At 36.8% G+C, this 22,847-nt stretch overlaps 1 protein-coding gene and 1 non-coding gene across 3 annotated transcripts; both read right to left on the bottom strand.

Annotated features, from left to right (window-relative positions):
• Positions 220-5,522, bottom strand: LOC109225735. 2 transcript variants are annotated; one of them, XM_019390499.1, is made up of 9 exons: positions 5,132-5,518; positions 3,732-3,797; positions 3,581-3,658; positions 3,463-3,495; positions 3,261-3,343; positions 1,475-1,536; positions 1,323-1,377; positions 756-826; positions 220-664 (listed from the first exon to the last, which is right to left on the bottom strand). In XM_019390499.1, the coding sequence occupies exons 1-9, from the start codon at positions 5,400-5,402 to the stop codon at positions 631-633; spliced, it is 753 nt and encodes a 250-aa protein (XP_019246044.1). In that variant the 5' UTR covers positions 5,403-5,518; the 3' UTR covers positions 220-630. The 2 variants fall into 2 exon arrangements, with proteins under 2 accessions (XP_019246044.1, XP_019246045.1); XM_019390500.1 differs by lacking the exon at positions 3,581-3,658 and having other exon boundaries at positions 5,132-5,522.
• Positions 22,075-22,147, bottom strand: TRNAK-CUU. Its single transcript has one exon. It is a non-coding gene; the product is annotated as a tRNA-Lys (tRNA).

Raw genomic sequence — 22,847 nt, 5'->3', positions numbered from 1 at the left:
CCATGTTCACACGGGCTCCGGACGAGGGCCGCACTACAAGTGGATGTGATAGAGGCAACCTAACCTACCTTGACACAAGCATTACGGCTCGAACCCGTGACATATAAGTCACGCGAAAAACAACTTTATCATTGCTCCAAGGCTCCCGACAGCCTACATACCAATTCTAAAACCTCCATTGATATATTAGTTAACCAATGAGAGTAGCAAAACTGCAGATTGCACGAGTATATCCACCCTGGTACTTGTAAAGAGAAAGTTATCCAAAGAAAGGAGATTTGAAACTTAACATGCTAGCTTACTTTAATTTTTATTACAGCCCTTGAAGTTCATGCTCTTAGAAAAAATGAAATCTGTGGTTACAGCCTACGAAAATAACAATAACCATATGAGTGAAAACAGCTAGAAGCTCTGTGAAACTTTCATCTAGTCATATGTGGATAAAAAGAAAAATTGTGCCAGCCTTTAGCCAATAGCTCATGATCTTTTAAGGACTGGCACATGGATCTCTTCCGTTACGTCTTTCAATAATAATCAACAGCAGAAGAAACTATTGGCCAGAGTTCAGCAAATTTTTGATATCACAAATCAATCATCAGTTAAAACTTCTTTTATATATGCACTTGCTTTTCATGCAGCATTCTTTTCCTTCCCCATGACAGCCCTGAAACCAATAGTGTTTTCGCACTAGATTACAGATACAGAAGAGTCATGAAAACAGAATCTGTGGAGAAGAAAATGGTTAGAGCTCTTACAACTTAGAAAGTTTTTTTGCAAGCCCGTCAGAAGGTGGCAGCGGAGCATATGAAGCAGCATTGATTATTTCCTGTTTCATCACCCATTGAAAGTGGATATTTTCTATTTAGGTTTGCTCAACAAGAATCACAAGCCAATTAAAGACAACATTACGCTTCATAATGCCGATACGTGATACTATCATTATATCCAACTGTGCTTATCTTTGGATACTTATCGTTGTTATACCTCTCTGAGCTAGATTATGGGCCCGTTTGGATTGGCTTATTTTAAGTGTTTTTAACCCAAAATAGTTTTTAAGCCATTTTATAGTGTTTGGATAAAGTAACAAAAGTGCTTTTAAGCACTTATTTTTAAGCTAAAATGACAAAAATAAGCCAAAAGCTAGAATTCCTAACTTATGGCTTTTGGCTTAAATGTCACTTACAACAAGCCCATCCAAACGGGCTCTATAGATAGAATAGACGCACCATTTGGAGAAATCTTAATTAGAGATATTCCTATATGACATATTTTCTCCTTCCTCAGAAAATACCACATTTGTGCAAAAATACACGCATTAATACCTGAAATTTCCCCAGCAATTTCTGTTTTTTTGCCACAACATCTTCAAAATTGTTCCTGGAAAACAATAGAGCAGGATAATATTATTACTTGGCAAACGACAAGCAAAAGAAAGCAAGAAAGAATTTGAAATCAGTAGAGAGCAGATTCTAACTCTTGTTTTCTAGTCTTAGTTGAAGTAAGCACAAGCTCCCCATCCTTGATTCGACTCTTTTCCTGTTCATGGCCATCAGAAAGTCATTTTCCTAATAATAAAGTGCTAAGAAGGGGACGGCTTGATTTTGAAACTAAACACAACATAGAAGCAGTTCATTTATTTTTGACATCCTAATATCAGAACTAGCAGAGATTTTAATAGTTACATCAAGTGAGACAAGAGATAGTGCATGTGAGAACCATCTCTAGTTGGATACATATGACTTGTTTAAGTCATTTATAATGCTTTATATTCTCTAGTACTAGCATGTGGAATGATACTTTGGATGATGGAGGAAGAACCTAACACATTCTTTTGACTAGTGGCTAACCAAGACCGTTTCAATTAGCATTATAGCAGCCAGCCAGAAGTGTTAGAGTGGAGATACTTTTTATTTATTTATCTACAGCAAATGCTCTCTCAGGTGCGAGCCTGACCCTTTTCATTGGACAAGCACATGACAATACTAGTTAACAGATAGTGGTAAGACTCAAGTACAGTAACTCTACCTAATAGTTACATCAAGTGAGACAAGAGATAGTGCATGTGATAACCATCTCTAGTTGGATACATATGACTTGTTTAAGTCATTTATAATGCTTTATATTCTCTAGTACTAGCATGTGGAATGATACTTTGGATGATGGAGGAAGAACCTAACACATTCTTTTGACTAGTGGCTAACCAAGACCGTTTCAATTAGCATTATAGCAGCCAGCCAGAAGTGTTAGAGTGGAGATACTTTTTATTTATTTATCTACAGCAAATGCTCTCTCAGGTGCGAGCCTGACCCTTTTCATTGGACAAGCACATGACAATACTAGTTAACAGATAGTGGTAAGACTCAAGTACAGTAACTCTACCTACTCTGATACAATGTTGAACTACGTAATCACTTCATCTAAAAGTTTATGCTTTTAAAATGGGAACACCTTTATCTAATTATTCTAAGTCTGCAACAGTTTTTCTACACTAAGGGCATGTTTGGAAGCCCACCTTATAATTGGATTTGGGTGTAGTTGGATGTAATTATACAGTTTGGCATGTTTGTCTAGCCAAGTAATTACTTGGTCAGCATGCAATTGTGAGTAATTGAAGGGGATCGATTACACTCTACAATTCCCATGGGGTTGTGGGGGGAGGGCATGTGGTAATTACATGGTGTAATTACCAGAAGACTTTTCAAATTCTTTTTAATACTTCTTATTTATACATATATTTGTCACTCAATAAAATTTATTTACATGTTCATATGAAAAAGTTTATTTAAATTTTTTTAGTTAGCTTTTATTTAAAATAAAAGAATATCCAACTACGTAATCACACTTGTACAACCAAACATGACATTTGGGGATTACATAATTGGCAAACAAACAGGTCATTGTAATTAATATACTATGTAATTTAAGTCTTCGTCATTCAACCAGGTGGCATACAATCGACACGTACACAATAAAGATTCAGAGCTCTAGTTTTTTTGTTTTCTTAAGGATTCAAAGGTCTAGTTATTTGCTTTTTAAGGATTCAAAGGTCTAGTTATTTGCTTTTTAAGTATTCAAAGTCTAGTGTTTTGCTTTTTAAGGATTCAACGGTATAGTTAATTCCACTTGAACTCCTTGAAGTCAACTTAGAAAGAGAAAGAATGGAAATCCAAAACTACTGAGGCAAGATGAAGAAAAACAGCGCGACCAAATTTCACCTAACATTTCCTCAAGGACATAACGTAAAGATAAAAATGACTAACCATGAGCATGATCCTCTCCCTGACTCTTTCACTCAACCAATGAGCATTTTTGACATCAAGCTTCATAATAATTTTTGTGCCAGCTGCAGATAAAAACAACTGTTTTTGGGATTGCATTTACAGAAGACATACTGTTCACATGTTATGTCAAGTCAAAGAACAACCTTATCAAAAAAAATGTCAAGTTAAAGAACTAACAGACCTGTGTTAATACTTCTTACACGAGCTTTGCTTGCTGCAAAAGGAAAACAATTTCATTGATATTACACTTTTAAGAGTCAATGTAACTGCTGAACATATTCTCTTAGATAAATCTTTACCTGTATTAGTATTTGGCTTCTGACTTCCTTTCTTCCCTTTCTTCATGTTAGGCTTGTTTGTCTTAGTCTTTGTGCTTGCTACACAGAATAACCAACTTTCTCAGACATATGCGCTGCTTATATGGCCAATATTGTAAATCAAGAAGTCTACCTGTATTAGTATCTTCTGTATGACTTCTAGAGTCAACATATCCCGCAAAGCTCACAGAAACATGACCTGCATGTGACGGTAAAAGTGAGAAGAAAGCGGACCACCCATAACTAACATCTTCAACAACCTACTCACTACTATACAGTTCATCTCAAAAAGAAGCCATAAGGTTAGAAGAATCTACTAGATAGCAATTGTATAAGTGGCAAGCTCAGAAAGAACACATTAATATCAAACAAGCCTGCCCAATATGTATTTTCTAGTTTTCCCACCCGCACAAAAACATCATCCTTCTGTAATCTGAATTTTAATTAAGCCAAATGATGACAAGCTGACGCCCTAAACTTTCCGCTCAACAGAAAAAGATTTAATCAAAGAGGTGTTAGGCTGGTGACTGTCGTATAGTCACAAAGCTCGAATCCCTGATTCCACCTAATAACATAGTGAATTATCAAATATATTGTTATTTATCAAAGATTAGCACCCTCAACTGCTCCTGAAACTTCATAGTAGAGAACCAATGCGTAATGTTTCACTCATTAGAAAATAGGATCATTGAAATATGCTTAGCTTCTCACTTCCACGTAGCCTACTCCGATTTCCTGTAAATCATACAATTTAAATCTCCCATGGTGAAACAAAAATCTAAAGTTCAACTACTAAAAGAGGCGGATGTAAGGAACTGAAATAATGGATGCATCTGCACTAATTGCCAAAACTCTATATCTGCCACTGACTTCAAACTTCAACATAAGGAACTTGTCATAAAATTTCAAGCTAAATATTCATCTCCTCACACCAATACTCAAGGGGTCCCTAAACTCTATGCATAAATTTACACTAAACTATACCTATATGCTCCCTCTATCACCCAAAAAGGATTGGCCCCTCAGAATATTCGTTCCTTGATTACAAACTCAATAAACTTTAACCATTGGTCTGAGAATAATTGCAACTTATCCTAGTTTTCCAAATATCTAAAATTTAATTCAAACAAATGCATTAATTTAGCTCGATTTATCTCCAAAACATCTTGTCTGACATTGAAACTAAGTAAACTTCAACCAACGTTTAGAAAAAGTTCACCTTGTTTAGATGATGGTGGTGATTGGGCCGTGCACCTCAACTATTCCACTGTCTACCTGCTATCTCCCCCTATTGGGTACTCAGTCCACCAAGTTTTAGACAGATGGGAAAAAATCACCTAGTGTATTTTGCCAAAACTGGGATTTGCAACTTATAATACTTTTCCTTTAATTTTCAAATATCTGAAGTCTAATTTTAAACGAATGCAATAATATAGTCCAATTTAGCTCCCTTAAGCTAATCAAATCAACTCTCTATAAGCCAAAAGCAACAAACAAATTGGGTACAATGAAATTGAATATATGGGAATGTACTTAGGGTTATTTTCGGAATAGGTTCATTTCCAGTAGAATGAGTTCGTTCATCCGCTTGAAGGAGGAATTTGTACACCGCCGGTAACCGTCGAGGAGCTGTTTTCTTCTCGAGGTAGCTGAAACTTGACGTCGACGCAAACCGAACGGAACCGCCGCTGATGGTGGCGCGTGGGAAGAGAGAGAGCGCGCCATTGAAACTTGCTGTTGATACCAATTTTTTATTCGACAATTGTCTCGCGATCTTAGAGGTTTGCTTTAAGATTGCTGCCATTTTAGCGAAGAACAGTGGCCTAAACCCTAGGGACCCAAAGCTCACACTCCGATTGTTTATGGTTTAGATCCTTACAAAAGAAATGGCATATTTACTAATTGAAGCTTCTCAAGAAAATAAGAAAAATCGTCTAATAAAATAGTTTTAAAATAGGATCTCCTAATATAATTTCTGAATATGTAAAGTTACATTTATAAAAAATACTTATATGGCATCGTTTGACTTGACACGCAGTTTAAAGAAAGAAATAAGAGATTTTTAAACATTATTGTAGACAATTAAAACTTTGTCAAATTTAAATCCATAAGAAATTTGGATTTTACCACAAATTAAATATATATTGGTCCAATTAAGTAACACGGACTGGTATAATTGGGTTTGTTATTTAAATCCAATTAAATTGATTTAAATAAAGGTCCAATATATTATTGGGCTAGCCTGTCAATTGGTCTTCCATCAAATGGGTCGGCCCATAAGCCCCAAGCCCAATGATCCACTAGGGTTTTCTTGGAGATTACTCCACCCCACACCTATATAAAGGGGTCAAAGGAGAAGGCTAAAAAAAGAAGAAAGTAAGCAGAAGGAAAAGCTAAAGAAGCTATGAAGAATAGCATCAAGGTCTCCATCCATATCTGCAATCATCGTCTGTGGTCAAATTCCAAAGGCGAACTCAAGTCATAGGCGGGCGGCTTCAAATCTTCCGTTCGTGATAACCCAACACCAAATCCTGGTTCGTGACGAGCTTCAAATTGTTCGTGACGTACTACAAATTTGAATCCGTCAAGTTCAAGATCAAGCTCTCGAGCTCTTGAACCGTCATCCGTGAGGAGGAGAATCAGAGGACTACGTCTCTTTAGATTTAGAGATATTTTAGAGATTGTAACCCCATCACTTGAAATTAAATATAATATTTGTCGCTACATTTCTTGTCTTGATTATTATTTTTCAGGAGCGAAATTTAGTTGTTACAATTATGTTTTCGAATATTTCATAACATGTAAAAATTGCACGGGGACTAGGGATGGCAATGGGGCGGGAGTGTGGTCGGGCGGGTTATGTTTGATGCGAGGCGGCGCGGGACGGGTTGCGGGTTTTATGCGGGTTCAATGCGGGGCAGATACATTTATGTCTACAGTTTCTCCAAAACAGTGAACATGTCTTCATGTTGTTCTGTCTTAAAATTAACCTTTTTGGCATACCTTTTTTTTCACTTTTATTTGCCACCATCCCCAAAGGAATAAATTATATATATATATATATATATATATATATATATATATTACTCACTAGCACGAATACTATTTTATTTTATAATTAACCAATTTGCATAAGTCTCGCCAAATTGATATTACATAAGTCAAGATATCGTACTAGTAATAGGAAATGATAGTAACCCATTTATTTTGGAAGATGAGCGTAATACTCTCTCAGTATTATATTTATGTGATATTATTAAACTCTCCATTTTATAAAATAATAAAATATCAAACTAGTTTATTTTAGAAAAAAAATTAAAGAAAAAAGGAAAAAAAAATTAAGCGGGGCGGGTCCAAGCGGGGCGGAGTGGAGGGGGTTGAAAACTGAAAAAATAACTATGCGGGGCGGGTTGAAATTTTTGTGGGTTTTGCCAAACCCGCCCCGCCCCATTGCCATCCCTAACGGGGACCCATTTAACCTGTACCCACTTTTTAAGGTAGTTTATGATATTTTACAGTGGTGAGCTGTTGTGGCGCTTTATTTTTAACTATTGCTTAGGGTTTCTTCTTCTTCTTAATTGCAAGATGAGTTCGTTAGATTTATTGTTTTTTTTTTTTACAAATTGATTAGGGGTTTATTCTTGATGATATTTGGAGGTTATGTTTCAAATTTGAGCTCATTTGGAGTAGATTTAGGTATTAAATCGTATATTGGATTGTTAAAATTCGAAGAACAAATTTCTGTTTCTGGACAATTTGCACTTCAAGCCTATTCGGCCTTAAGTGCATGAAAACGTTGGATGCACTTCAGACCTTTTGGCCTAAGTGCATCTGAAGTGCAAATTTTTACTTTAGACTTATTGGTCTTAAGTGTAGGAAAATATTTATTGTACTTTAGACTTTTGGCCTTAAGTGCATCTAAAGTGCAATTTTTCACTTCAGATTTATTGGCCTTACGTGTAGGAAAACATTTATTGCACTTCAGACGGCATTAAGTGCATCTGAAGTGTAATTCTTTCACTTCAGACTAATTTTTTAACTTCAGACCCGACAAGTCTGAATTGATCGTAAAGTGGGTAGATGTCACGACCCATTTTCTGAACAACCCGGGACCGGCACCCGATCACTAAACATGACCGAGCGAACCATCTGCGCTTATCAGATCTATTATAACTTCAAACTTTATATGCCAGAAGGCAATAATATAACCAAATACTTTTAATTAATTTAAATATCTAAAATAAACCAACTCCAAAACTTTATTTGTAATAACTAATGAAATACTGCTAAGTTATTATCAAAAACATCTGACCGATTGTGTCTATGAAGCCTCTACTGATACAAACACACTGCTCAGGACATGAGATTTTTTGGCCAGTTCTCTAAGTAAACATAACTAAATAAAGATGACTCTAAGGAATACTCCACGAACAAAAGCGGAGCTCACCAATAGCATTGGAAAGGAGGGAAGCCCTAAACTATAGCTTGCTCTCCTGCAAAACCAGTTCCTACGTTGTACCGCAGACCAATGTAGGTTCCCAAAAGAGAATGTCAATACCATCCATTGTGCTCAGTGAGTCTCAAAGACAGGGGACGGAACTTTAATAAAATATACATTACGAGCAAAGATTCTAAATGCATGGTAAACACAAAGCTTCTAAGAAGAATTCTAAAATAATTGCATAATAGCACTTTATGAATATTCTAAAAGAAATTCTTTTTTTTTTTTAAAAATACTTCACTTCGTACTCCGGGAGTTCCAACTATCCTGACTTATTTCTGTCTTAGTCACCGTGTGATCGGCACGGGTTCGATCCCAACCTGATCGAATAGGCCCAATCCACGAGGTGCCACTCGCTTCATGGTTCTCAGCGCTCATGTACCATACCTTAGCTTGGCAAGGCAAATTCTCAGCAACGAGACCCTCGGCTCGTGAGCTCCCTACTTTGGCACAAGTAGTTTCGAAAGTCAACGCCTTGGTCAGGACCCTCGGCCTGGAGGATGACTCCTTCTCAGAATAGAGGATACTCCCAAAAATCTTTTCTTTCTAAAACTTCTTCTTGTGACTTTTCAAGTCTAAATCTTTCAAACATACTTATTCTGGAATCCTTACAGGTAAGGTATGACATAAGAATAAAATAAACATTCAAAATTATTCTAAAGATTCTTGCTTCTTCATGAATTTTCAACATGAAAATGGCATATAGAATGACACAAAAATCTAAAAATGCATGCACATATATCAAAATAATCATCTAAACTTTAGCTAGAAAATAATTTTAAGTTAATAGGTACTTACTCACTCCATTTAAGTATATATTAGTTCTTTTATGCAATTCATCAAACACCTTGTATGCGTGCTTTTCTGAGTTAAACCACTTTAATAAAGGGGTGTATCAACTCACCTCAAAACTTCTCGAGCCAATACATAGGCCCCAGTCCAATTGACACTAGTCAAACAATCGATTCCAAAGCAACCAGTGCATTTTAATCAATTTTAAAGTTTCACTTCTAAACATCGAATTTACTGTTGATATAGAGGAAGAAAGGAATTAACTATTCAATTCTTACCTAATACTACTGTAGGGTAATGGATAATAGGGAATTTTATATATACATGAGTTCAAGAATTAGTGATTTTTAATGAAACCTAGAACTTTCCGTGAGTATTTTGTTGTAACGCTGCTGTTGTTTCTTGGCAAACAGAACGTGGAGTTCTATTCTTTTTCCTAAGGCTTATGCCTTTTTTCCGCCAAGAGCCTCTATGGGCTTGAGGCTTGCACGTGCCCTTTTTTTTTTTATTTTGCTTTTTTTTTTGGGAAACTTACACAAATGTCCCGTATAAATCTCAACTTACCTACCTCTAGCCATTAGTCATAGACTTACCAAAACTAGCCAACAAAAATTGAAAACCCAAATAATAGGGTTCTTTCTATCAAAGAATCACATGCAAAAATCGCCTTCCATATTTTTAAGCGTGATTAACAACATTAGATACAAGACGGAAAGGAAATTTCATGGACGGGGTAGCAAATAAGGTGATGAAATATAAAAATCTATACAATATTCCAAAAATCTAAACAAAACAGGAACTTTTTCAATGGGTATAGTTGAAATTTATTGAAAATATATAGATAAGTCAATATATAAAATTTGAGGAAGATTGGAGGTGATTTGGACTAGTTTTGTATCAAAATTCTTAGTTAAATCGAGTTCAAAAAAGTCTTCTGCGACACATGTATCAAACATGTATCACGCATGTATCTCACACACAGGTATACATGGATATACATGTGATACATAATTGATACAAATATGATACATATGTGATACACACATAAAAAATTTTCATGTTCGGCTTTACTTCGAATTTTCAATTCAAACCACCTCAAAACTTCACCCACTCAAAACAAAGCAAAAAATTGATATTTTTTTGCTACAAATAGCTAATTGGCTAATTTGGCTAATATTAGTAATATTTTATCAATTGGCCAATTTTTGTAATGAGCTACTTATAAATGGACATGGCTGGTAATTTTACTTTTTTTTTTATTTATTTTGTTTTGTTTTGTTTTGACTTAACTAGTAATTAATGATATCCACTTCTAATAATTAACAATATTAAAATTATTAATATTTCCCTAATTGTATATCCAATTATTTAAGTGTGTGTGTGTGTGTGTGTGTATTATTTATTTTTTTCACTATAGGCAAGATAAAATAATAATAATAATAATAATAATAATTTAGTTCTATAATTAGCATGTCTCGAAACTTTTATAAATTTGAAGAGTGTTACAATCTTCCCTCCTTAAAAACATTCGTCCTCGAATGTTGCTAGGGCTTTATTCTTAAGCTAACAATCATTCCTTAAGTCCTTCAACCTCTTAAGTTTTCTTAGCACTACCCTCTCTTCCAAGGGACTCCAAATTTTGGCTAACTCCCTAAATTTTCAAAAATTTCGGCAGAGTTTCCCTTGTAAATTGGACTATCCAAAAAAAATATCCCTATCACAAATACCACAACTAAACCAACAACAACCAAATATACCATAACAGACCATTCATAGGCACCATACACAGCTCACAAATTAATTACTCACACTCCGGCAAGGAGGTACCACAATAACTAACAAGAATCTAAAGCACAATACTTCTACAAAAAGTAAATAACTTTAATGAATTAAATATACTCTGGAATAGCACTAAATTATTAAATAACTAAAGATACTCTGACAAAAACTAAATTACTTCAACAGCTAAGTATAATCTAGCAAGGACATAAAAACATGCTAACTTGTATTTAATAAATGAAATATAAATGTCAAATCAAACCTAGGTTCACATACCTTTTTCGTCAAATAAATATGGATATTTCTTCCTCATATCTTCCTCGACCTCCTACGTAGTCTCTTTTGAACCATGATTACTCTACAAAACTTTTACCGACGCTATATCTTTTGTTCTTAACTTTCTTGCTTGCCTATCGAGAATTTCTATAGGTACCTCTTCATAAGTCAAGCCTTCTTTAATTTCTATGGTATTGGCAGGTATTATATGTGACTCATCATAAATGTACTTTCTAAGCATGGAAACATGAAAGACGGGATGAACAGAGGACAACTCAACGGGCAACGCTAGCTCATAAGCTACGTTTCCCTTCTTTTCTAGAATTTCATAAGGTTCGATAAATCTAGGGCTAAGCTTCCCTTTCTTACCAAACCCCATAACTCCTTTCATTGGTGAAACTTTCAAAAATACCGTATCACCAACCATGAACTCTAACTCACGATGCCTCTTGTCAGAATAAGACTTTTGACGACTCTGAGCCGCTTTCAATCTTTCTCTGATTAGCTGAACTTTCTCTAAGTCCTCACAAACAAACTCTGGACCAATCAACGGCACCTCTGCAGGTTCAAACCAACCCACTGGAGACCTACATCTCCGCCCATACAACGCTTCATAAGGAGCCATACCAATGCTGGCCTACTAGTTGTTATTGTAAGCAAATTCTATAAGTGGCAAGCGATCATCCCAATTACCTCCAAAATCTATAACACACGCACGCAACATATCTTCGAGAGTCTGAATGGTCCTTTCTGCCTGGCCATCGGTCTGTGGATGGAAACCGGTGCTCAAATTGACCTTGGTACCTAATCTTTTCTGAAATGCCTGCCAAAAATGCACCGTGAACTGAGGGCCTCTATCAGATATGATTGAAACTGGAGTACCATACAATCGGACTATTTCTTTGATGTACAACTGCGCATACTGCTCTGCGGAATCTGCCGTCTTTACTGGTAGGAAATGCGTGGACTTTGTCAATCGGTCTATAATAACCCAAATTGAATCATGCTTACGGTATGTGCGAGGTAGACCTATAATGAAATCCATATTAATCATCTCCCATTTCCACTGTGGTATCTCTATATCTTGAGCTAGGCCACGAGGCCTTTGATGCTCGGCTTTGACTTGCTGGCAATTCAAACATTTAGCCACTTGCTTCTTCATGCCTTTCCACCAATACAACTCTTTCAAGTCCAGATACATTTTGGTAGCACCTGGGTGGATAGAGTACCTCAAACTGTGAGCTTCTTCACTTATGGCCTTCCTAAGACCATCTACATCAGGCACACATAACCGATCATTCAACTTCAAAACTCTGTCACTTCCTAGAGTGAAAGCAGTGATTTCTTTATTTCTAACTCCTTCTTTTAACCTCACTAAGTACGGATCTTCGTCTTGCTTAGCCGTAACATGCGCAACTAGAGAGGATTGCGCTAAGGCATAAGCAATTATACCTCCTTCTTCGGTCTCATCCAGTCTAATTCCATCATTTGCCAATTTTTGAATTTCTCGACCCAAAGTTCGCCTTTGCACTACAAGATGGGCCAAGACACCCATTGACTTCCTACTAAGTGCATCTGCTACCACATTAGCTTTGCCCGGGTGATAAAGGATATTGATGTCATAATCTTTCAATAGCTCGAGCCACCTTCTCTACCTCAAATTTAATTCTTTTTGCTTGAAAATGTACCGGAGACTTTTGTGATCTGTAAACACTTCAGAATGTTCGCCATAAAGGTAGTGTCGCCATATCTTTAATGCAAACACCACTGCTGCAAGCTCCAAGTCGTGTGTGGGGTAGTTCTTTTCATGATTCTTTAACTGCCTGGAAGCATAAGCAATAACTTTTCCATTTTGCATAAGAACACACAACCGAGATCAACTATGGAGGCATCACAATACACTGTGAACCCACCCGAACCCGTCGGCAAGGTTAATATAGGTGCAGTGGTCAACCTCTTCTTTAACTCTTGAAAACTCTGCTCACAAGCGTCTGACCACTGGAACTTAATTGCTTTCTGAGTCAACTTAGTTAATGGAGCTGCAAGTGAGGAAAACCCCTCTACAAACCTTCTATAGTAGCCAGCTAACCCCAAGAAACTCCTGATTTCGGTTGGCGTTGTCGGCCTAGGCCAGTTCTTGACTGCTTCTGTCTTTTGAGGGTCCACTTTTATGCCTTCACTAGATACCACGTGGCCTAAGAATGCCAGTGACTGCAACCATAACTCACATTTTGAAAACTCGGCATAAAGCTCATTCTCCTTCAAGGTCTGCAAGGCTATTCTGAGGTGTTCTGCATGATCTTCCTTTCTCTTAGAGTATACCAAAATATCGTCTATAAACATGATAATAAAGGTATCCAGGAATGGCTTGAAAATTCTGTTCATGAGGTCCATGAATGTAGCTGGGGCATTTGTCAACCCGCAGGACATTACTAGAAATTCATAGTGCCCGTAGCGAGTTCTAAAGGCTGTTTTAGATATATCTTCTTCTCTGATTCTCAACTGATGGTACCCCGACCTCAAGTCTATCTTTGAAAAGTACTTTGCACCCTGAAGTTGATCAAATAAATCATCAATTCTTGGCAGTGGGTACTTTTTCTTAATGGTAACTTTATTCAACTGCCGATAGTCGACGCACATTCTAAGAGACCTATATTTCTTCTTGACAAACAGGACCGGGGCACCCCACGGTGAAACACTCGGCCTGATGAAGCCCTTATCAAAAAGGTCTTTTAACTGTTCTCTAACTCATTAAGTTCTGCTGGAGCCGTCCTATAAGGAGGTATAGATATGGGTTGAGTGCCTGGCATGAGATCAATACCAAAGTCTATGATTCTTTCAGGAGGAAGTCCGGGAAGGTCATCTGGGAAAACTTCTGTAAATTCTCTAACAACTGGCAGAGACTGAAGAGCTGGTAGTTCTAATTCTGGATTAATGATGTGAGCCAGATAGGCGAGACACCCCTTACCGATCATTCGTTGTGCCTTAAGGTAAGAAATAAACTTACCTACCAACGATGCTGAACTACCCCTCCACTCTAACACTTTTTCATTTGGAAATTGGAACCTGACAATCTTAGCAAGACAATCTAACATGGCATAGTAGGAAGACAACCAATCCATACCCATAATCACATCGAAATCCACCATATCTAACTCTATGAGATCGGCCTCGGTGTTGCGACCTTGGACTGAAACTATACATCCTCTATAGACTCTTGTGACTTTCACTGACTCGCCAACTGGAGTAGATACTAGGAATGACTCACTAAGTTATTCAGGTTTTAGCCCGAGGTTAAATTGCGAAGTATGGAGTCATATTTGAAAACGTTGAACCTGGATCCATTATGGCATAAGCATTATGTGAGCAGACTAAAAGTATACCTGTAATAACTTCTATAGATGCCTCTGCACTCTGACGATCAGGTGTAGCAAATAAATGGGGTTGTCCCCTTCCCTGAGTAACTCGATCTACACCTCTGCCTGCACCATGCCCGGTCCGATTATGAGAACCACGAGCCTGAGGTGGTGCAACTGCAGTAGCTAAAGAACTAGAAGGACGAGTTGATCCACCACTGAAATTACGTCGCAACTTTGGGCAATTGGCCTTTATATGACCAATGTCTCCACAATGATAGCAACCATGAAACCCGAGCTTGCACTGACCTGAATGTTGCCGCTTACATGTTCCACAAAAACTTTGTTGGTGTGAATGTTGCTCAGCATGACTCTGGCTATGTGAGGATGATGTCCTAAAATTCTGATTCTGGCGAGACTGGTTTCCATAACTCTGAGTACGTCTGAAGGAAGACCCACCACCTGACCGATGACTGGACTGAGCTGGTGCTAATGACTTCTTATTAGAGGAATCCCTTCCACCTCCGCTGGATGTACCATTAAACCTGCCCGTTGTCCGGGCTTTCTTGTTATGCTCTTTTTTCTTCTCTCCTTTGTTGTCTGTCTTTTTCTAAGTGCTTGGCGAATCCCACAACAGAGGAGAAAGATGTCATCCCTACCGCTGCAGCTGATGTCTTATCCTTAATGTGGTAAGCCAAACCGCCAACAAACATGCGAATCTTTGCTTTTTCTGTCTTAACAATGTGAGGAGCATGTTAGCTAACCTTATGAATTCCATGTAGTACTCTTGCACACTTTTATTCCCTTGCTTGATCTGTTCAAAATCTGTAGCCTTAGGTTCCCTATCCACTTCCGGGATAAAGTTATCCATGAAGGCCTCTTCAAATTCTTCCCAAGTAGGCGGACCATCATCTTCATCTCTTTCCTTTTCCCACATCTCAAACCAAGCGCCGGCCACATCTCTAAGATGGTAAGCAACCAGATCCATAGCTTCATCATCAAATGCTTTCATCGCTCAGAGGGCTTTATTCACACCCTCCAACCACAACATTAGATATTCATCAACTATAGAACCATGGAACACTGGAGGACTCAACTTCAAAAAGTCATTCACTCTTGAGGAATCAGAATTGTTCTGTCTATTTGATTGAGGTGGAATCTCATCTCTTCTTCTGTTCTGGTTGTCCATGAAGGTTTTAAACATCTCCATGGCATTGTTGATTGCATTAAACATCTGACTCACCTCTGGAGATATAGATGTCTGAGCCGGAGCTGCTGTTGGGGGAGGCACTGGATCCTGAGGTACTGGATCATCATGCTTCACCCCTTCTTCATGTTCAACCCGGGGTACTTGAACCCCCTTTGTGGATTTACCCTTCCTTTTCTGAGTTGGAGCCTTTTTAGTTCTGCCTTGAGCCACAATAGTAGCAATAGTTTCTTGAGCAGCATCCTAAGTGTCGGTGTCAGAGTTGCGAGTACGAGCCATTTCTGCGAGATTTGGAGAAAAGAATACATTAGATAATTTCTTAGAGGTAGGCTCTACTGCACGATCTAAAGTACGAAAAATAAGACTTTTCTTAAATGTTTGTAGCCTCCTGTTTATAAGTATGTCGCGCTTCATATCCATAAACAAGACTCTACTAACACGGCTTTATAGACCCCTAGGACTCCATAAACCTTAGACTCTGATACCAAGTTTGTCACGACCCATTTTCTGAACAAGCCGGGACTGGCACCCGATGACTAAACATGACCGAGCGAACCATCTGCGCTTATCAGATCTATTATAACTTCAAAGTTTATATGCCAGAAGGCAATATTATAACCAAATACTTTTAATTAGTTTAAATATCTAAAATAAACCAACTCCAAAATTTTATTTGTAGTAACTAATGAAATACTGCTAAGTTATTATCAAAAATATCTGAATCTTAACCCACCGACTGTGTCTATGAAGCCTCTACTGATACTGACGCACTGCTCGGGACATGAGATTTCCTGGCCAGTTCTCTAAGTAAACGTAACTAAATAAAGATGAATCTATGGAATACTCCACGAACAAAAGCGGAGTTCACCTATAGCACTGGAAGGGAGGGAAATCCTAAACTATAGCCCGCTCGCCTGCAAAACCGGTTCCTATGTTGTAACGCAGACTAACGTAGGTTCCCAAAAGAGAACGTCAGTACCATCCATTGTACTCAGTGAGTCTCAACGACAAGGGACGAAACTTTAATAAAATATACATTACGAGCAAAGATTCTAAATGCATGGGAACCACAAAGTTTCTAAGAAAAATTCTAAAATAATATAGTAGCACTTTATGAATATTCTAAAAGAAATTCATTTTTTTTTGAGAAAAAAACACTTCACTTCGTACTCCGGGAGTTCCAACTATCCTTATTTCTGTCTTAGTCAGTGTGTGATCGGCACGGGTTCGATCCCAACTTGATCGAATAGGCCCAATCCACGAGGTGCCACTCGCTTCATGGTTCTCAGCGCTCATGTACCATACCTTAGCTTGGCTAGGCAAATTCTCAGCAACGAGACCCTCGGCTCGTGTGCTCCCACTTTGGCACAAGTAGTTTCAGGAAGTCAATGCCTTGGTCAGGACCCTCGGTCTGGACGATGACCCCTTCTCAAAATAGAGGATACTCCCAAAAATCTTTTCTTTCTAAAACTTCTTCTTGTGAACTTTCAAGTCTAAATCTTTCAAACATACTTATTTTAGAATCCTTATAGGTAAGGTATGACATAAGAATAAAATAAGCATTCAAAATTATTTCTAAAGATTCTTGCTTCTTCATGAATTTTCAACATGAAAATGGCATATAAGAATGACACAAAAATCTGAAAATTTATGCACATATATCAATATAATCATGTAAACTTTAGCTAGAAAATAATTCTAAGCTAATTGGTAGTTACTCACTCCATTTAAGTATATATTAGCTCTTTTATGCAATTCATCAAACACCTTGTATGCGTGCTTTTGTGAGTTAAACCACTTTAATAAAGGGGTGTATCAACTCACCTCAAAACTTTTCGAGCCAATACGTAGGCCCAAGTCCAATTGACACCAGTCAAACAATTGATTCTACAACAACTAGTGCATTTTAATCAATTTTAAAGTTTCACACCTAAACATCGAATTTACTGTTGATATAGAGGAAGAAGGAAATTAACTACTCAATTCTTACCTAATTCTACTGTATGGTAATGGACAATAGGGAATTTTATATATACCTGAGTTCAAGAATTAGTGATTTGTAATGAAACCTAGAATTTTCCGTGAGTATTTTGCTGTAACGCCGCTGTTGTTTCTTGGCAAACAGAACGTGGAGTTCTGTTCTTTTTCCTAAGGCTTATGCCTTTTTCCTGCCAAGAGCCCTTTATGGGCTTGAGGCTTGCACGTGCCTTTTTTTTTTCTTTTGCTTTCTTTTTTTTTATTTTTTTATTTTGTTTTATTTTGACTTAACTAGTAATTAATGATACCCACTCCTAATAATTAACAATATTAAAATTATTAATATTTTTCTAATTGTATATCCAATTATTTAAGTGTGTGTGTGTGTCTGTGTGTGTGTGTGTGTGTGTATATATATATATATATATATATATATATATATATTTTATTTTTTTCACTATAGGCAAGATAAAATAATAATAATAATAATAATAATTTAGTTCTATAATTAGAGTGTCTCAAATTTTTTATAAATTTGAGGAGTGTTATAGTAGACTTGCAATTTTTTTTTGCAAAGTGGGTATAAGTTCAATTGTGACCCCAGAATCGGGTATAGATGCAAAATCCCTTCATAACATTTGTGTAGTTATAAGGCTTTTGAAATTTATGGTTTTATGAAGTGCAATTTTCCACTTCAGACTTATTGGCCTTAAGTGCATGAAACCATTGGTTGCACTTCATACCTATTTGTTCTTAAGTGCATCTGAAGTGTAATTGTTTTACTTCAGACTAATTTTTTTTAACTTCTGACCCGATAAGTCTGATGTTGATCATAAAGTGGGTATACTTGCAATTTTTTTTGCAAAGTGGGTATAAGTTTAACTGTGACCCCAAAATCGGGTATAGATGCAAAAGCCCCTCATAACATTTGTGTAGTTATAAGGCTTTTGAAATTTATGGTCTTAATCATTCCATAATATTTTTGTGGTTATAAAAACTTTTTATTAAGGGTACCATAAGAAGTTTAAGCTAAATTATTTTCAAATGACACTTTAGGAGCACTTTTTATAGTTCCTACCTTGCACAAATGATATTTTTCTTATATTTATAAGTAATTTAACTTTGATTCTTTATTTTATCATTAATAAGCTAATTTATAGTCGTACAAATATTTTAAATGTTACACCCCATATTTTCGTACGTGGAAGTACGCCATAAGTAAATTGATATAAGCTCGGAAATGAGATGTTACATTCTGCATTTTCGTATGTTAAAGTTTCGTCGTAAGTTAATCAACATAAGTTCGAGAATGAGATTATTTTGAGATTATAAGCATTATGCGATTTCAAACAAGTGATAAGTAAATTCGTGAATGTGAGAGGGTAAAGAAATCGAAGAAAATGAATTTCGTCAAAGTTTGTCAATTTGGATAAAATACGGCCATAATACCCGGTATTTATGGACTAATGCCATACAAGATACCATATGACTATGATAGTGAGTAGTATTTTAAGTAATTTGAGAAAAATCTTAATTATGTGGATAATTGATTAATTGTGGGAATAATTATAATTAAGTGGATAATGATTTTTTTGGGGCTGCCACTTGGCATCAATCTAAGCCAAAGTGGCACTAATAGGCATGATGAGTCATAAGGCATGAGATGCCTTTGTTACACGTATAAAATTCTTGGATTGATAAGCTAAGCTAAGCTATTCTTGGTCTCTTTATTGATAAGAACGTGAGATTGGCATCTTAAGAACATATATCAATTTAAAGAGAGATTTGGCATGTTAAGAGAGATACATATATCAATTTCAAACCAGATTTCATTTCATCTTAAGAACGTGAGATTTGACAATTATAAAGGAGTACGGTGTAATCTTTCTCAAGAATATCATACGGATTTTTCCTTACTTCAATCCGTCGTTATGTATTGTCGCAATTGACGTGTGTTAAAGGGATTGTCAAGAGAATCGGCTCAGGTATGTTAAGGCTATCCCTTCTTTCTTTTTGGCATGATCCATACGATACAAACAAAATGAGCAAATGCACAATTTCCATAAATGACTATATTCATAGAAGTATTAGAGGTGTCTATGTTCTTGAATTTCCATGTGTCATATTATTCTATCATCTGTTCATGAGTTCAGAAAATACGTAAGTTGATAAAGTTTACCTCATGCTATAATCAAAGGTATAATGGTCTTACGACATTCCGAAAGATTTTATTGACGTACTTCTCATGCATTGCATTCATATATACATGTACATTGACCCATGACCAGATGGCGTTATATACGCGTATATATGTATATCTATATGTATATGGGATATGGGAAAAGGTTACGGCGTTATATACGCACCACCACCTGATCAGCTGGCATACGTTGATGATTTTGCCCATAGTGGCTGAGATGATATGATGGGATACCCTCAGAGGTTTGATGATGTTATGAACACATGTACCTATGCACTACATGACATTCATACGCATATGCATGACACTATAAGTATTTCATGATTTACAGAGTTATCCAGACTTACAGGTTGAATCATTTACTCTATATTTCTTTCATGTCTTTTATGTACTTATTTATGTGCCTTACATACTCGATACATTATTCGTACTAACGTCCCTTTTGCCTGGGGACGCTGCGTTTCTTGCCTGCAGGTCCCGATAGACAGGTCGAGAGCCCTCCAAGTAGGCTATCAGCTCAGCGGAAGATGTTGGTGCGCTCCATTTGTTCCGAGGTTGCTTGTTTGGTCAGTATGATTTAGACGCGTATTGTTTGGTATGGCGGGCCCCTGTCCCGACCTTTATGTTAAGTATGTACTCTTAGAGGCTTGTAGACAGATGTCATGTTTATGAATGCTTGTAAGGCCTTGCCGGCCTATGCTTTGAGTTTACAAATGATCATGTTGGCCTTATAGGCTCGTATATCACATGTATAAGTTTTTATATCAGGTTGGGTCGTCCTATATTGAGTATTCCCCTATGTTTATTCCGGTTAGCCCATGGCGGCCCGTTTGGCCCATTTGCCAATGAAAGTACAATAAGAAAGATATGTTATGTTGGTACTCGATTAAGTAAGGTACCGGGTGCTCGTTGCGGCCCATAGGTTTGGGTCGTGACATTAAACCATAAATTTTTAAATGGCGAAATACATAAACGGCCCCTTCAAGTTGTCCTCAACGACCAACTGAACACCTCAACTGAGCCTATTTTCAATTAGACACTTCAAGTGGCAATTAAGTAGGTCAAGTAAACACCTGAGTACAGCAGACCATATGCGTGAATTGCACTTGCCAATGACATGTCAAATGGACCAATCAGAAAATGCACGTGTAATTTTGCCATAAAAATTTGACACATGTAATTAACAAAAAATATACATTTAAAGAAACTTTTTTATCATCTCCTCTTTCATTTTACATAGCAGCCGCCGGCTCCTCCATTTCTGCCGCATCACCACCAATCGCCGTCTTCGGAGCAATAAATTCTTTTCGCAAAATGGCATGCCATTGGTGTCTGAATATGACGATAAAGAAGAGCAGAAGAGGAAACTCCATTCTTTTGACGAGAGAGAGTAAGAAGAACCAGATAGGTTAAAAAATTTCGGCGGCCTTCATTTTTTCCGTCGAAATTGGTTGTTGTGTCTTATAATTGGATGGATATTTTTTCCGATTGGTTGTGTTTGAAAGTGGTTGTTGTGTCTGATAAAAATTTCCGGCAGCCTTCCTATATTATACATCTACCAAGTGTGGGCGATCATTTACTGTTTATTGATTATACTTATACGTTAAACAACATTGTCATTTTAGTATTTAGAGGGATAGTGTAAAATTTTGTTTGTTTGGAAGTTTATGTTCCCCATTTCAAATTGGTTGTAACGGAGGAATTTAGGGTTGAGGAGGATGTTGAATGGTAGAGGAGAGAATTGGAGGAGAAGGGGGTATGAAAATTAGGTGGGGTCCACATTATTTTAGTAAAAACAAAAAAAGAAAAAACCTAATTTTAGGTTGGCAACTCGCGTCCTAGAGAGTGGATTTCACGCAATGGAGGCTGACATGGTCGGGTATTTACTTGACCTACTTAATTGCCACTTGAAGTGTCTAATTGAAAATAGGCTCAGTTGAGGTGTTCAGCTGGTCGTTAAGGACAACTTAAAGGGGGCATTTATGTATTTCGCCTTTTTAAATTCTTTTTTTTTCTTAAATTTCGTACCCTGTCAAAGTGCATCATATAAATTAGGTCGGAAGGAATACTTATTTTAGAAAGTTGTGGTGTTAAGTCAAAGCTTTTAGTATATATTTAAGTACTTTTGAATAATAACATAAAGTGAAGAAAGTAATTTTTGTCCAAAAGCACTGTTAAAACCTTGATCATGCAAAAATTATTGTTCTAATATGAATAAAAATATTTTTTAAATTAACTAACTAAACAAAAATACTTTTCAAATTAATTATTTTGAAAGCTTGACCATCAAATTGTAGGCCATCTTTAATCGCTATAGTCAAAACTCAAGAGAAGGTGATTTTTTTTCTTTTCACAAGAGAGAAGGTGCATTTGCAACGAAAAAATGCACGCCCACCGTGGGGCTCGAACCCACGACCACAAGGTTAAGAGCCTTGCGCTCTACCAACTGAGCTAGACGGGCTTTTGTTAATTTTTCTTTAGTTGTATTTGATCTTTCAAACTAATAGTACTATGTATCAATGTTGATGTTTATATTATTAAATTTGGTAACTGAATATTTAATATTTCTTACTAACTGAATAATATAGAACTCGGGAGAGTTTTATCCTTGCTTTTACTCGGCCAATCTGGTGCGAACATGAATTAGATGTTTCAATGACTTTTGAGTTCTTTGAGTATCCACTGAATAAAGCAAAAAAGAAAAAATTATAGTCATGGGCATTGTGCTAATATTTTTGTTATCCTGCTTTTGTTGGTTCTATTTTCGTGTTACTGTTCCATTTACATAGTTTATACACTATTTTTTTTGGATATATGATGTAACTATGCTTCACCTGAGTCGACACTGCTAGAAAACTACTTAAAATCGTCCAAAAATACCGACCGAAGCTGGTCGATTTCGTCAAAAAAAATATATTTTGAAAAACCGACCTACTTCGGTCGGTTTTTCGGTTGGGTTTTTGACCGACCGAAGTCGGTCGGTTGGCCGCGGTTGGTTTTAGCCGAATTTCTAGTAGTGCTAGTGTCTATCAGAAACAACTTCTCAACCTTCACAAGCTAGGCGTAAGACTTCTTACATATTAACTTCCCCATACCCCACTTGTAAAATTACATTGCGATTGTTATAGTTGTTGTTGTTGGGCTTTGTACTAATACATCTT

The sequence above is a fragment of the Nicotiana attenuata genome, chromosome 5, assembly GCF_001879085.1.
Source record: "Nicotiana attenuata strain UT chromosome 5, NIATTr2, whole genome shotgun sequence".
Classification (NCBI taxonomy): domain Eukaryota; kingdom Viridiplantae; phylum Streptophyta; class Magnoliopsida; order Solanales; family Solanaceae; genus Nicotiana; species Nicotiana attenuata.
The sequence above is the reverse complement of the archived record's forward strand: the minus strand, read 5'-3'. Positions and strand labels throughout refer to the sequence as shown.

What these genes read in the sequence shown, in the direction of transcription:
- LOC109225735 (XM_019390499.1), bottom strand. Translation starts at nt 5,402, where the DNA reads ATGGCAGCAATCTTAAAGCAAACCTCTAAGATCGCGAGACAATTGTCG. An exon ending in TATTCCGAAAATAACCCTAA is followed by an intron (nt 3,798 to 5,131) that starts GTACATTCCCAT and finishes CGTCACATGCAG; the next exon opens with GTCATGTTTCTGTGAGCTTT. An exon ending in TACAGAAGATACTAATACAG is followed by an intron (nt 3,659 to 3,731) that starts GTAGACTTCTTG and finishes TATTCTGTGTAG; the next exon opens with CAAGCACAAAGACTAAGACA.